Consider the following 15,532-nt stretch of genomic DNA (forward strand, 5'->3'; position numbering starts at 1 on the left):
AGGTGTACGCATGCGTAGTGGTCGAGCACTCAACAGTGGCCAAGTAGACGTTAGCGGTGCAAAGTACGTGGCAGAAAGCCTTAAACATGGAGGTTGCCGCTCTGGTTGCATTGACTTTGTTATTAGGAGCTCTAGTTATAATAGTTGCATTAGCGGTGGGTAGACGGAAAGAAGAAATAAGAGAAGAGCTGGAGCAGACAGCAGAGTTTACCGGTAAGAGCCGAACAGGCTAACGTAACTCTAGCTGAAAGAGGCGGTGAGTCACCAGCGCTGTCATTTTCTCAGAGATGTCTGAGATATGAGAGATATATCTAATTTATTCATTTAGAACGAGCTTCAACAAGATTATCATACCTGCTATTTATACAGAGCTCACAGAAAAATAAGGACTCATGTAGGTAGTAAGTAACAAACTGAAACAACTTTAAGCGTCTGTCACCTGTCGTTATCCAATTGGCAACGGTTTCACTGACTGACCAATGGGAGGACTGCTCTTTGGGTAGTCTATTTATGCCTATAAATTATACATAAACGCATGAAATGTTTAATATTACAGCCACTGTCCTCTCTGAGCTTCAAAATTCACCTGTTGCAATGATTCTACAGTATTTCTACACTAAAATGAATATTACACATGTCGGCTCTGGTGTTTAAATTATAAATCAAACATTTTTCTTATTCAGACTACTATTACTACTACTGCTACTTCAGGGCTTAGGTTTATTGTTCCTTATACGACCCATCAAGCTGTTCTGTGCCCCGCTGTCTATCAGAGTCCTTGTACTTCATCCTTTATAAGGGTGATGACTCCTTTTTAACTCTGAATGTTATGAATTACACAAGGACGTGTATAGGTTCAGATGAAACTCATTTATACACCACTAAACGATAAGGGTGAGACTGTGGAGCATGTCCAGAGTACCAGAGTGTCATCAATAATAATAAGCTGTTTATTAAGGAAAATACTGCTGTAGTTTATTAAAGTAAATTACACTCAATCAGTTTGGGGGTGTGCAGCAGACTTATAGCACTGTTTTATTACTCCATGGTTGAATCTGTCCAGGTCTTTGCCATCATCCCCTGGTTTGGTAGCCTTTCATTTAGAGATAAACAGAGTTTAAAACAAAGTGATTAGTTTCCAGTGAAATCGTTGGTATTAGATTAACTGATATGTTTCCAGCCTTTGATAAGAGGGTAACATCTAATGTCCAATCATCATATAGTCTCCTGAGCATCCTCTCCATGCTGAATTTAACTTCTGCTTTCTGGCAGGAGATTCAGGTTCCGGCAAAAACCGGCAGATTAAAAACAAAAGTTTTGCTCAAGCCATTACACAACAGAAGTTTTGAATCCAGCATGAAGTATTTTACAGAAATTACTGATGCCTGATGTTGTCTTTTAAGAAGGGTTTTGTTTTCACTGTATTTTAATTGGGGCTGACCAATCTGGAAAAATAATATAATTGCAATTTTTTGAACCAATATTGCAATCGCAATTTAATATGCACTCATTTCTTAAGTTTCTCATCTCATGCAATTTCCAACAAAACAAGCAATAATTCATTCCATATTATCACAAACACAATATTACATTAAACTAGGGCAGGACAACATTTTTTAAATATCTAATTGTGATGATTTTTACTCATTTTGCAAATTGGATATGAATTGTTGTTTTAAAGGGAATGATACTTTTTTTTATATAGTTCTCATATTTACTAAGAAAACCTACAAAAAAATTAAGAAAATTTGACTTTTTTTGTACACTATTCTAAAAATGTTACTAGAATGATTGCATGATATGTAATGCAAAACATCTCTGCAGTAAAAAGAAGTTTTCAACTGGTATTTCCCCACAAAGATTGCATCTTCTGCAATTGGAAAATTGCAGCAGGCCATATTGCGATTTAGGCTTAATCTAATTTGTGATTAATTGCCCGGCCCTACTTTAAATGCAGTGTTTCTAAACCTTTTTCTGTCGAGGCACCCTTTAAGAATTTGAAAAAAAATCTGAAGTCACTCCAAACAAACTGCTTAGAGATTAATTTAGTAATAGGATTAAAAAGTTACCTCTCTTCTACAATCTCTTAAAACAAATAAAATGCCTATGTTTTTACTGAATGGTGGGGCAAAGTTGATTATCTGTATTACCAGATATGAACATTTCTGCTGATCTTTACAACTGATGTATATGCTAGCAATATCTGCTTCTATCAGGAATAGATATCAGCCATGTAAACAAATAAGTTTGTGGAATTTAAGGCTCGACAAACAGACTGAAGTCTTTTATATTTGTTTATTCTTAAGTTTTAAATCGTGTTCTAAGGATCAAGTTTGTGTCTTTGTTTGTCTTTAAATTTTAAAGAGTTTTACCGATTTAGGTTTCTGGTCTAAACTGCATTTATACAGCAGTATCGTTATCAGTATTGGCCCAAAACAAATTTGTAAATACAATATCACTTAATGCAAGAAAACAAAACAATATTTTGCCACCCTAAATAAACTGTAAATTCAAGTAATGCCTTTAAATTTTGAGGTTGTATTGTTATTACTAATAGCCATGTAGCCTATGTATTTATCTCTATTAAAACTTAGCCTTCAAAATGAGTCCTATTTTGTCCTCCCTTACAGACTGCTTTTTAATCCTAAGGTTCATCATTTTCCCAATATTTAGTGGCTTGCCTAATATTTTTTTCTTTTGTGTTTATTCAGGGTCTGTTTTAAGGTCAGATTTCTCATCATTATCAAACTCAGCTGATTTGAGATTTCAGTGAGCTAGGTTGAAGTCCAGTCAGTGATTGATATCCAATAAAGAGGCGTGTCTTTTAGTCCTCAGATCTCTCTCTCCTCTCCTCAACCTTTTGTTCCCTACGCAGTTTTAAAGCTTAGGGACGGGCCTCGACACAGTGGGTCAGAAACTACTTTAGGTTTGACTGAAATCATTTGAGAGACTTGACAGTGCCAGGCAAAAAAGGGGGGAACAAGTTAGCAATTGGTAATGTCAGAGCCGAGGTTATAGTAGTTTTGGATTTTTCATTAGTTTTTATTTTCATTTTGTTTTTTACTTTTTGTTTTCAATTTCAGTTTAGTTTTTGTTTCTTTTTTCTTCTGGTTTTTTAGTTAAGTCTTGTTTTTATTTTGCTAAAATGCTTTGTTTTAGTTCAGTTTTTAACTACTAGTTTTAGTTTTTTTGGCAATATGGGGAACTTGTCAGGGGTGAGACCAAAAAAGGCTCTTCACTTTTTTCTTTATTTATTAAATTTTTATGTTTGTATACAACTCAAGAAAATTACCACTGTATAAACTATTTCCAATCAAAATTAAGAGATTTTACTCAGGCTTGGTGGTCCATGTTAGTCACAATGCTGCTGTCAAAGACTAAAACTAAGGAGATTTTATTTTATTTTAATTAGTTTTGTCAGCATAGAAATAAATTTCAGTTAGTTTTTGTTATTTTTGTAAAGCTTAATTTTTATTTAGTTTCAGTCGAATAAAATGATTTTCACATTTTAGTTTGAGGTATTTAGTTAGTTTTAGTTAACTATAATAACGTTGGTCAGAGCTAGTGTTTGTGCTCACATGTAAGACACCTCTCACCCTTCCACTAAACCGTACTAAAATGTAAATTCACACAAAGGAACACCAGTGTTGCGTTGTCACAGATGTCAATACAAAGGTGTGATGACTGAGCAACTGTGTAGCAGTGCTGTTGCAGAACTACACTTTGTAGGTGACTACTTCAAGCAGATAGCGTCCTCTTTTGGTTATATCAATCTAAATCATTCATATTTCTGTTGTTTTCATTGTTTGTGCTATTGTGTCTTTACTTTTATCATGTGATGCCTTTGCTATAGTGTTAACTGTTCAAATGGTGATCGTGATCCTTGTGTCTTGTTTTTAGCTGAAAGCAGTACTGCGAAGGCCCCGCAATCTAAGAAACCGAAGCAAGAAAAGCAACGTAGCCGTAAAGATAAAGCTTCACAGCACACTTTCAGCCATCCGCTGTTGGCATCGTCACTGAAGGTAAACTGGATTAACAGAGCATATATAAAACACTATCCAAGTGCCTTGTTATGTAGGGAATGTAATCATACTTATGATCTCTTCATGATGTAAAAAAGTGAAAATAATGTTGGAAACATCTCAGAGCTTCAACACAAGTAGTATTTTAAAATAAGTTTTAGTTTTAGCAGACCCATAAACTGACATCTAGTGTGTTTTTAAACATTTTTGTCTCCAGAAGCAGGAACATCACCCCTTATGTAGGCTCTTTCTCCAGTTTTTTTGACTGTCTTTTTGCATCTTTTTCAGAGCCACAGTGGGAATGTGACATGCCTTGATTTCAGCAGTAATGGGAAGTACCTGGCCTCATGTGCTGACGACCGCACTGTCCGGATCTGGAGCACCAAGGACTTCCTGGAGCGGGAGCACAAGTGTCTAAGGGCAAACGTGGAGCTGGATCATGCCACGCTAGTTCGCTTCAGCCCTGACTCCAGGTGTGCTCTCCTCTGTTCTACCAAAGATGAAAATATGAAATAAATGTACCAGTATTGTTATTTATAGATTTGACTTTGGGATGATCACATTTTATTTTACTGTTGTCTTGTACATCTGCGTAATGGACATAAAGCTTCATATCAATATATAGAAAGATGGGTAACACTTTATTTGAAGTTTTATTCATAAGACTGACATTATGCTATCATAATCCTGACATGACATCTGTCATTAACATGAATAGAGCGTCATGAATGTTGCCATTAAGTGTCATTGGCTAAATTATGACACCTTTACCGCAAATGTCAAGTTATCATAATTATGCCTTCCGAAAAAATGTTGACTTTTCGGTAAAGGTGTCATAATTTAGTGAATGACACTTAATGACACTTAATGGCAACATTCATGAAGCCCTATTCATATTAATGACAGGTGTCATGTCATGATTATGACAGCATAATGTCAGTCTTATGAATAAAACTTCAAATAAAGTGTTACCGAAAGATGTTTTTATTCTGCTGGTACAAATGGGGTTTGGATACGTCAATCAGCCAAACTTTATTTATATAGCACGGTTTTGTCAAATTTAATGACAGGTCAAAGTGCATTTCAAGGGAGCAGAAAGGAGGGATTTTTTTAAAGTATCCTATTTTCCTTTGAACTGTAATCTTACAAACTTTCTGCAGCAACTTTCATAAAATCAGGGTGTTTTGTTCCAGCCTATTATTTTAATGATAGACTGTTTCAAAGCCAACACCTGCTAGGTCATATTGGCAGAATTCTGATTTGTCAAACAGATATCACATTGTTGTATCCTACGATAGTTATAATGCAATTATTTCCTTCACTGACTTTCTCCAGGGCGTTCATCACCTGGTTGGCCAATGGAGACTCAATTAGAATTTTCAAAATGATCAAAAAAGAGGACGGTACGATGACTTTCAAAGCTGCACCCGAGGACTTCCCTCAGAAACACAAGGCGCCCATCCTCAACATCGGCATAGCAGAGACGGGTATGGAATTTTAACTTGTTTGTATTATGACCAAAGGTCTAAGTGAGCACAATACACGTTGGATATAGACAGCAGAAGCATCCTGTGTACACTAACTACACTACAGCATTACATTTTTCCCATTGCTTCAGCTCATTGATATTTTTAAAACTAGTTTGTGTAATAAAGGATAGTTTTCAGTTGTGCTTATTTACTCTCTCAGGTAAGTTCATCATGAGCGCCTCGACTGACACCACTATCCACATCTGGGACCTGAAAGGAGAAATCCTGGCCTCTATAAACACCAACCAGATGACCAATTCTTATGCTGCCATCTCTCCGTGTGGCAGGTCAGTACCAGCCTCGTCACTGTAAATCTTTCTCTTGAGTATCATAAAGTGATCCTGCTCCGTCGCTCCCACTTTAAAAGGTTCTGCCTTTGTCTTGCATTATGAAATCAAAGAAGGGTTATTGTGGCTTTTTTGATTCCATCAACAGGAAAAATGTGTAAATAAAAGGAGACATTATCTCACTGAGGCTTAACTATAATAAGATCTGTTGTTTTATATCATTATTCAGTGACTGAATTTAAGCAATTTAGGAGCCAGAGCAAAAAGTAAACTTCGTTTTATGAAAGTTAAGACATTCAGGTCTTTTTGAAACATAAATGTAATTTTATTCATTTGAGTTTTATTTTAATGAAGGTCCACTTTTCAGTACCTGAAATAATTAAGACCCATCTATATGAATTATGAGGGATATAGATGAAACACATGGACAAACTACCGTCGAATCATGTGAAACTTATAGGAAAAATAACTCACCAACACCATTTATCCATAAATAACTTGGCTTTTGACATTCTTACCCCTATATGCTGCTCTTTTTTCAATCTAGTGTCTCTCGGGCATAAAATAAGTAAATATAGTATATTAAAGAAAAATGAACACTTCTTAGCTTCGCATCTTTATTATTGTAGGTTTTACAGAAATTTGTCACTCATTAAATGTGCAAATGAGTGAAAAAAAAGTATCCTTTTTATAATTACTAAAGCTTTAAATCTGGGGGAGCTCCTTTACAGTTCACCTCAGCTGTTTTTCAGTGTATCAGCTGTTTCATCACTTTCTTTAAAAACAGAAAGTCATTGAATTCTTTGTGTCTCTTTGCAAAGGTTTGTCGCATCTTGTGGTTTCACTCCTGATGTGAAGGTGTGGGAGGTTTGCTTCGGGAAGGGAGGAGAGTTCAGAGAGGTGGCCCGAGCTTTTGACCTGAAGGGACACTCTGCAGGAGTTCATGCGTTTGCCTTTTCCAACGATTCTCACAGGTAATATACACTTTACTGCTTACACAGCAAGACCTAAGAGGTAGCTAGCACTGGTCGGATTTGAAGAGAGTTCAAATGTAAAATGGAAATGGAGGAATAGCTGATCTGGATTTTTATAAAGTTAGAAATCCATCCACCAGAAATTTTCAGACTCATAATCAATGAGAATAACAAATTAAATTGTGACAACGATGTTTGATCGGCTTTTAACATGAGGTTCTTTTAGTTTTTATTGGCACCGTGTACCCTCACAGTCATGATGGAAAACTTAAAGTTGCTTTTGGCCAAATATTATTCTAGCACATGAGCCCATAAGTTTCTTTAACTGTTTAGGATGAAGAAAAGTAGGTACAGTGTTCCTCTGTGTTCTGGAAAAGTAGAAAAGTTGAACAATTTTCCTGGTATCAGATTTCCTTGGAATAAAAACTTTCCAATTTAAGTGAGAGCTCCACAAACAGATGATATCGTCATCTGAAAGCGCTAAATTATGTTGAGGATGATTTCAAATAATGATGACAGTTTATGGACAGTTTAGTTTAAATTCTAGCAGCTACTCAAAACCTGAGGAAATAAAGCCTAGATAAAACCGGTTTCTCTGCAAATTTGAGTGTGCTGCAGCCCAGAAACCTCTCTTCTTTCATGCACTGCTCTTGAGGTGAAACAGACTCAACCAGAACCACACTCAAACACTTCTCGCATGATATTTACTGCCAATAAATCCATTTTCAGATTGTTAGTGAAATGAAAACAGCCATAGGCTTGCATATGCATGAATGGAGATCTGCTGAAAACGTTCTGTCTCCTTTCTCTTTCTTTGTATCTGCAGGTAATGCAGATAGGAGAGAACACTGAGCATGTCAGTGTTTTAATGTTATCCCACTGTCTGGTGTCTTATTATTCATGCAGACTTTCTTAAAATGCCCTCTAAAAGATTTTGGATATAATCCTTAAACCTACGCTACTCATGAAGCATTTGTGCGTCCTGACCCACACTAAACTTACACTCATACATACCATACAAAAAGCCTAAAAGTGGAATACCATTAATAACAGTGATGGGAAAACACTCCTTGGCGGCACAGCAGCGCAGGGGTTAGCACTGTTGCCTCACAGCAAGAAGGTCGCTGGTTCGCTTCCCAGTCAGGGCCTTTCTGTGTAGAGTTTGCATGTTCTCTCTGTGCATGCATGGGTTCTCTCCAGGTTCTCCGGCTTCCTCCCACCACCAAAAACATGCTCATTAGCTTAATTGGTGACTCTAAATTGCCTGTAGTGTGCCTAGTTGTCTGTCTCTATATGTCAGCCCTGCGACTGACTGGCAACCAGTCCAGGGTGTACCCCGCCACTCGCCCGATGACAGCTGGAATGGGCTCCAGCCCCCCCCCCCGTGACCCGGAACGGAATAAGCAGTATAGAAAATGGATGGATAGAATGAAAAAAACACTCCATCAGGATGAAACCAAACCAAAAATGTGTGGTGTGTATTGAACCGTAGGCTCTCTGTATTGTTGCATCTCTCATTTATGGTCATCTCCAACAAATTGTTACTGAAAATGTCCTGGAAAAGTCCCGCAAAATCTCTTAAAAAAACCCTAAAGATACAATATGATGGAAAGCTTTAAAATGCCTTTCATTGCAAACTGAGTAAAAAAATAGACTGTCTGTTCTCAATGTGTTTTATTTTAAATGTTGAATACAAAACTGCCATGTGATTGTGATTTTGTTTTTTCTTTTATCATCAGAATGGTGACGGTCTCCAAAGACGGTACGTGGAAGCTGTGGAACACAGACGTGGAGTACAAGAAGCAGCAGGACCCCTACCTCCTAAAAACCGTCCCCTGTGCCTCGTCTGACGGTAGCCGAGTGGCTTTGTCTCCGGATGGTCGTGTGGTGGCCATCAGTGATGGCTGTAACGTGGCGATGTACAACGCTGCCAGTGGGGAGCTGGAGGAGGAGCTGCAGGGCGTCCACAGCGAGGAGATCACCGATCTTAGATTTGACATTAACGGGCGCTTCTTGGTGTCTAGTGGGGACAAAGCCATCCGGGTATTTCACAACGCCCCCGGCTACAGAGCGGCCATTAGAGACATGCAGGACATGCTGAAGAAGGCCCAGAATGAGGCCATGAAGCAGAGACTGCAGCAGCAGATAGCAGAGGCTCAGAGCGCTCTGGACACTGTGCTGGTCGGTCCTGTTGACTGAAACACCCAAAGAAGCCATACTCTGAATGTGAAAATGTCTGACACAGACTGCTGATCGTTTTTGCAACAACAGTTCTCCTTCTGACACTAAATGATCTGGTCCGGGAATCATGAGATTTGCATGCCGTTTTAATAAAGACAAACGTTTTTATGCAAAGAAATAATGGTTGAAGTTCACACAATTTTTGTGGTGGTTTTATAAATTACTTTTTCTACTTAAGGCTGCTTACACTGAGAAATACTATTTTGCATATTGTTCCTACACCGGCTTAAATATCGCTAACATGATGAGGGTTAATCTGGGTGTGATAAATTTTTTAACCTTGGTTCTAACAAGTCATTGAATCAGTTGGGATAAATATTGCTGACTGATTAAAACTGCTTCATGGCACAGTCTTTATATGGTAGATTTATAATCCACTGTTCATCCACCAGGGATTAAACTGCTCACAGTAAAGTGGATTGAGGATCTAGATCAAACGTTTGATTGGTTTTAATTTCTAAATGACCTAAAATAAAATTCAATTAATCCGACTCTTTTCTACATTTTAAGTTTGAAACAAACGTGGGGTAGTTGTGGTCCAATGAAAGCCATCAGTGAAGGCACTTCTATTCTCGGTTATGCCCCAATGCCCTACTGATGAGTTGCATACCCTGCCACACTAACTTTAATTGCTGCTTCAGCCAAAACAGCATACCCACTTTTTAACAGACCCTGGTGTTTGTGTGAGCTAACCAGGTCGTGATAACACTGAGACAACCTACCCTACCACATGGCCCCCCACTGGCCCCCACAACTCAACTGAGGGGCAGCAAGAGCCTAGATATCACCGTGAATGTCAAGTGGGAACTTCCACTCACCGTTGTTTGATCCAAAATGAATAAAACTTTTCATAAGATAACTAGACAGATTGTTTTTTTCTTTTTTATTTGGTAAACTGACATTTAAGATCAGGGGTGTTCAAACTGGGCTAAGTGGCCTGCTGCAAACTCTACAAATCAAATGACATTTTTCCTGCATTAGAACGTGAAAATGTGCTTGACTGTACTTCTACAGCGCTGCTGAGTGATGCTGCTGTGCTAATCCTCTAAATGGAGAATTTGATAACGTGCTAATTTGAACTAAACTATGATGACAATGTAAATGGTAACAAAACTAACTTCACTGATAACGTCCTATCTCAAGGTTTAAAAATTTAATAAGTGTCTCAAGTCCCTTCAGACTGAACTACTGCCATTCTACAAAGAGATATGGGTATTAATAAAGTTCTAAATGTATGAAAGTATTTAATTTGATAGAATATCGTTTACAGAGTACTTTTCATATGAATATATTTTTATTGTGTTAAGTCTGTAAATTTTGTCGAGTAAAACTATGAGTAAAAATGTTTTTTCTATGAGGAAGACTAGGCTAAGACTAGTTGTGAATAGATCTTTGGGCTCAAAGAAAACAAATGCCCTCACTAAAAGTTTTGACTAAAATATAGGGACTCTTTTAAGACTGGACTGAAATGTTTTTGTTGATCACAACTAGACTAAAATTATAAAGACCAAGAATGACTGAAATGTGACATAAACTTTTAAAAAGAAAAACCTCAATCTTTAATCTTAGATTAGTACTTAATTTTAAGCGCCTGCCAGATTATTGGCCAAAATTGTTGAATTTACACTCCATACCAGCTGGTGGCGGTACTGTGCTAAGGAGACGTCAGAGCTATAGTGTTGACCCGGAAGTAGTGCGGCGCACCGAGGCACGTTTTCTCTCCTGTAGCAGCATGGGCATCAGTGGTGGTGTTTGGAGATGTCTGTAGAGATGGTGGAGCTCTCAGTGAAAACACCAGAGCCGGTTCGGCCGGCCGGGATCCTTCAACAGAACCGGGTCTTCCTCGACTTCTTTTGGGACATAGCTAAACCAGACCAGGATGTTCGACTGAAGGCTGTAGAAGGACTCATTAAATACCTGAAAACTAACAACAAGGTGAGGCTCAAATATGGACTGTGTTAAACTAATGTGACTGTCACTGAAAGGCTGGATATCAACCCAAAGGAACAGCTTTTTAAAAAATGTGACAGTATTGTTTTTTAGCTATTGTCCTTGGTATTTTATAGTTACACTGATTGTGAAATTAACCAGAGATCTACACCTGAATAATATCAAATAGAGGAGGAATAATTTTATAGACTGGATCTTGTCAGTGATGAAAACATGTAGACACAACGTTCATGTACTTAATATGTACATTATTTTTGATTATATTGATAGTTTTGTGTAAAATCCAGGTATTTAAAGGTGAACCCCATGTATATTTTAATGGGCTTAGTAACATACATGTTAAACCTTTAGAGTTCCCAAAAAGACAAATGCAGATATCTCCAAGTATTGAAGCAGCATCAATATTTCTTTAATTACTGAGAAAATACCTTCCTTTTCATAAGTTATTTATTCTTAACTTAATAAAAGTTGACTTGTTCTGGCTGAGTGAGCTATAGTTCTGAATTTTACTCTTCATCGTAAGTTTTTCTTGTATCATTTGAAAAGTTGCACAAATAATTTAAATGTGATAATATCACTATAGCTGATATTGCTATATTCCATTTCATTACGTTGCCTTAGTGCTGCATGATTTGTTATTGATGTGTGATTGCTATCTTACTAGACAATAATATATCATGATTGCAATTTAATACATAAATGGTTTCACGGGTCTACTTGTTTGGTTATCAGGTAAGTGCAGAATATAATGATACTTTTGAAGTGTGTATTTATCAGCTCAAAACATACAAATCTGAAGTTGCATTATAAGATAAAATGTGAAGTTATTCCAGAAATTTCAAAATAACTTCATTCTCAGAAAAAAATGTTCTTTAGAGTTAAGGTACTTCTACAAAGTGCAATAGTGTAACTATTATAAACCTAAATGCTTCTCTGCAGACATTTTAAACCATCACATTACTAATTAGTACAACAATAACTGCAGCCTTTCATGTAATTGTACAGCCTGACATCACGATTGCAATTGGATTAATTGTGCAGCATTGTTTTGCGTGCTCCGAAACAGTGGTTCAACTGATGGGTCGAGGACCCAAGAGAGGGTCACCAGTGTGTGCCTGGAAAAAACAATCTACAGCTGCACAGATGCCCTGAGTTGACACACATCTATGTATTTTATTTTGCTCAGTTTTTCTCTGATGTGGAGTAAATATTTTTCTAAAGATGTGGACTGTTTATAGCTCCTTTTCTTGGGGATGACAAAGCCGGTTTTCCCAAGTTAACAAGGAATTCCTCAAGAAACTACCAGAACTTCCAACTATAACAGGAAATAGATAAAAATATAAAGTATGCACGCTAATCCTCCCAGGGATGTCTTTTTCATTCATGTTTTTCTTCCAAACTGCAGTATTCTACTATGTAACCCATAAAGATTCGCTGCTCTAAAACATGTGTAATAGTAAAATTATTACAGTGGAGCCTTCAAATAAGATGACAAGGTTTTCTGCCTTTCTCTGTGGTGTTTAGAATGATATCTTTGTCTCATTATGTATTATTGTTTAGCACAAAACAAACAATAAAAATGTTACTGTTGAATAGAGTAACTTGTAATGTATAGTCTGTACCTTTTTCATAATAAAACATTATTCTAAGCATTTAATAAAACCAATTCAATTCCCACTTTCCCTTGTGTAGTAGTTCATAAATTTGCACAAAAGTAAAGAACTAAATCTTAATATTGATTTTGCAGCATGCATGTTTCTGAATCTACCTGAAAAATTCAGGTCCATTGAGCAATGATTCAGTAATGTAAAGTTATGTTATCCATCCAGTTGCTTTAGATAAAGACATTGCATGTTATTGAATTTATTGCAGTTTAAAGAATGATATGCTGAAAGCAGCTTTATTGACCACATGGTGTTTTGTGTGTTTTGCAGGAAGATGAGTTGGAGTACACATTTAAAAGGCTGGTGGACGGACTTTCTCACACACGAGAGGCAGCGAGACCTGGATTCAGCCTCGCTCTGGGACAGGTGGGTTGAGAAGACTTTATAACTTGTAAAAATGTATCCTGTATTATGCAGGCCTTGTGCACTTTTATCTATACATATCTAAAATGGTTTAATGACACTATAATATAACCATTGCATTCAGAAAGTATTTAGTCTACCGTCACTTTTTCAGTTTTGTTATGTTGCAGCCTCATACTACGGATGAAAAAAAGGATTTTTGTTCTCAGTAATCAACAGTCAGTACCCAGTCATGACAAAGTGAAAAAAGAATTTCAGAATTTTATGCAAATTTATGAAAAATATAAAACCGAAATATCACAGTAGCATAAGACCCTTGGCTTTTATATCAAGTTTTTTGCTAGCTCCAAGCGGCTTTTATGTGATTTGTACTGAGGAGAGGTTTCCATCTAGCCACTCCGCCATAAAGCCCAGATCAGTGGAGGGCTGCAATGATGGTTGTCCATCTGGAACTTTGTCTCATCTCCACACAGGATCTCTGGAGCTCAGTCAGAGTGACCATCAGATTCTTGGTCACCTCTCTTACTCAGATCCTTCTCCCCCCGATTGCTCAGTTTGGCCAAATGACCAGCTCTTAGAAAAGTCCTGGTTGTGCCAAACTTCTCCCATTTGAGAATTAGCAAGAATGAGCAACAGAACTTGTAGCCTTCCCCAGATCTGTTCCTGGAAACAATCCTGTCTCCTTCTATAGAGAGAGGTGTGCCTTTCCAAATCATGTCAAATCAATTCAGATTAGGGGCGCTGGTGGCTTTGTGGTTTCAGGTGCGCCCCATGTATGCGGTCAGCCTGGGTTCAAATCCGGCCTGTGGCACCTTCCCTCATAACTCTCCCCAACTCTTTCATACCTTTTTTCAGATTCTGTTCACTGTGCTGTCATTTACGGCACAAAACGCCCAAAAATAAATCTGAGCTAAATTTAAGGTTTTTTGCAAAAGGTCTGAATTGCAAGAGGTCTAAAATTCTGTTTTCACTTTGTCATTGTGAGGTACTGAGGCCAGTCAAATTCCTTGTATGTGAAAACAGTTCTAACTCTTTCTCTGATTGATGAGAATAATAACAAGTAATAAGAGTGCCAATTAAATATTTTCACCATTAGTGAGATTAGGAGTTTGACCAACAAAGCCAGTCTAAGTTTACCACTATGCAGAGGGTGAGAGTTTGATTGTTTTTTGTTGGTTCATGTGTGATAAGCAATTGCAATATAACAGCCTGTTGCACCAGCTGTGTATGTTCTGTTTTAAGTTAAGCTGTTAAATCAACACAAACTACTTAAGTTGTACCTTGTATCATTGTTTGGTTGTACCACAAAGGTGTAAGGCTGATCTTATCTGGCAGAGCATAGTGTCCAAACTATTATTGTCACAGACATGACGTTTAGGGGTGTAAATTACCAGTTTCATCACGATACGATATGATTTCGATTCTCAGAACAACAATTTGATATTTGCCGATATCACAAAGTCTGCCATGATAAGATTTCGATTCAATTCGATTTAGAGGCCTGCGATCGATATCAGGCGATATTGTGATCCCATTTACCATAATCTGTTTACTTTTCACATAAAGGAAACACAATATTGATAAGTTTTGAGAATTTTATCGCCAAATGTTTAAGACATGAAAACATTCTTAAACAAAGTGAACAAATGCTTGTGTTTTACTTTAAACTGCTGCAGTTTTAAGTTTTAAATGCACAATATTTATTCAGCATTGTGACTGGGCAGAAACTGTCATAACCAAGCGTGCAAGGTGACTTTCAAAATTAAAGCATAAGGTAAAAATGGTGATGGACATCGATGTTTATACTTTCAATCGATTTGACTGAATTATTGCTCAAACAATCGATATATCGATCCAGATCAATGAATCGTTACACCCCTAATGACGTTCTCTCTTCATTTGACAAAGCTATAAAAAAGCCTTTTTTAATGTAGTGTTTGTTACAGGGTAAAATGTCTTTGACTTGGTAAATGGTAAATAGACTTGTGCTTGTATTTTACTTTTCTCATCGTCTGAATACTCAAAGCACATTTTATACCACAGGTCACACTTACCCATTCACTCCACACTCACACATTGATGTTGAAGGCTGTTATGTAAAGTGTCCATCGGTATTAATTCATCCTACACTGACGCAACAGTGGGGTTCAGTGTCTTACCCAAAGACACATCCACATGTGACTGCAGGAGCTGGGGCTCAAACCCTTAGCCTTTCAGTTAAGAGATGACTGAGTCTACCACTGATCCACAGCTGCCACATTCTTTCTGACTTTCTATACAACACAATAGTATTAAAATGACCGCTTGTGTTGTAAAATCATAAACTGTTTATTTAAATTTTTCAGTATTGAAAGCTTGAAGTAACAAATAAGAACTAATGAGCTTTAGGGGGGGTATGTCGATGGATTTTTCCACATTAATAATGACAGGCTGTAGTCGAACTTGCCAACAAATGTTAATTTAATAGAGCTTCATTAGCAGATTGATCCGTCTGCTGGAAAC

General features: G+C 37.3%; 2 protein-coding genes across 3 annotated transcripts in view; both read left to right on the top strand.

The window, feature by feature from the left end:
* Window positions 1–9,896, top strand: tbl2 (transducin beta like 2). The gene is made up of 7 exons (XM_041800915.1): window positions 1–213; window positions 3,901–4,022; window positions 4,311–4,495; window positions 5,358–5,509; window positions 5,712–5,838; window positions 6,660–6,812; window positions 8,552–9,896. Exons 1-7 carry the CDS (start codon window positions 87–89, stop codon window positions 9,009–9,011), a joined length of 1,326 nt encoding a protein of 441 aa, XP_041656849.1. The 5' UTR covers window positions 1–86; the 3' UTR covers window positions 9,012–9,896.
* Window positions 9,897–10,771: 875 nt separating this feature from the next.
* mybbp1a (MYB binding protein (P160) 1a) overlaps window positions 10,772–15,532 on the top strand; it is a 29,044-nt gene continuing 24,283 nt past the window's right edge. For both annotated transcript variants that reach the window (XM_041801556.1, XM_041801557.1), the window contains exons 1-2: window positions 10,772–10,988; window positions 12,938–13,033. In XM_041801556.1, the coding sequence (XP_041657490.1) occupies window positions 10,812–10,988; window positions 12,938–13,033 (273 nt within the window). In that variant the 5' untranslated portion in view covers window positions 10,772–10,811. The remainder of the gene's footprint in view (window positions 10,989–12,937; window positions 13,034–15,532) is intronic.

This window comes from Cheilinus undulatus, linkage group 12, assembly GCF_018320785.1.
Source record: "Cheilinus undulatus linkage group 12, ASM1832078v1, whole genome shotgun sequence".
Lineage (NCBI taxonomy): Eukaryota > Metazoa > Chordata > Actinopteri > Labriformes > Labridae > Cheilinus > Cheilinus undulatus.

What these genes read in the sequence shown, in the direction of transcription:
- tbl2 (XM_041800915.1), top strand. Translation starts at nt 87, where the DNA reads ATGGAGGTTGCCGCTCTGGTTGCATTGACTTTGTTATTAGGAGCTCTA. An exon ending in GCAGACAGCAGAGTTTACCG is followed by an intron (nt 214 to 3,900) that starts GTAAGAGCCGAA and finishes TCTTGTTTTTAG; the next exon opens with CTGAAAGCAGTACTGCGAAG. An exon ending in TGTTGGCATCGTCACTGAAG is followed by an intron (nt 4,023 to 4,310) that starts GTAAACTGGATT and finishes CATCTTTTTCAG; the next exon opens with AGCCACAGTGGGAATGTGAC.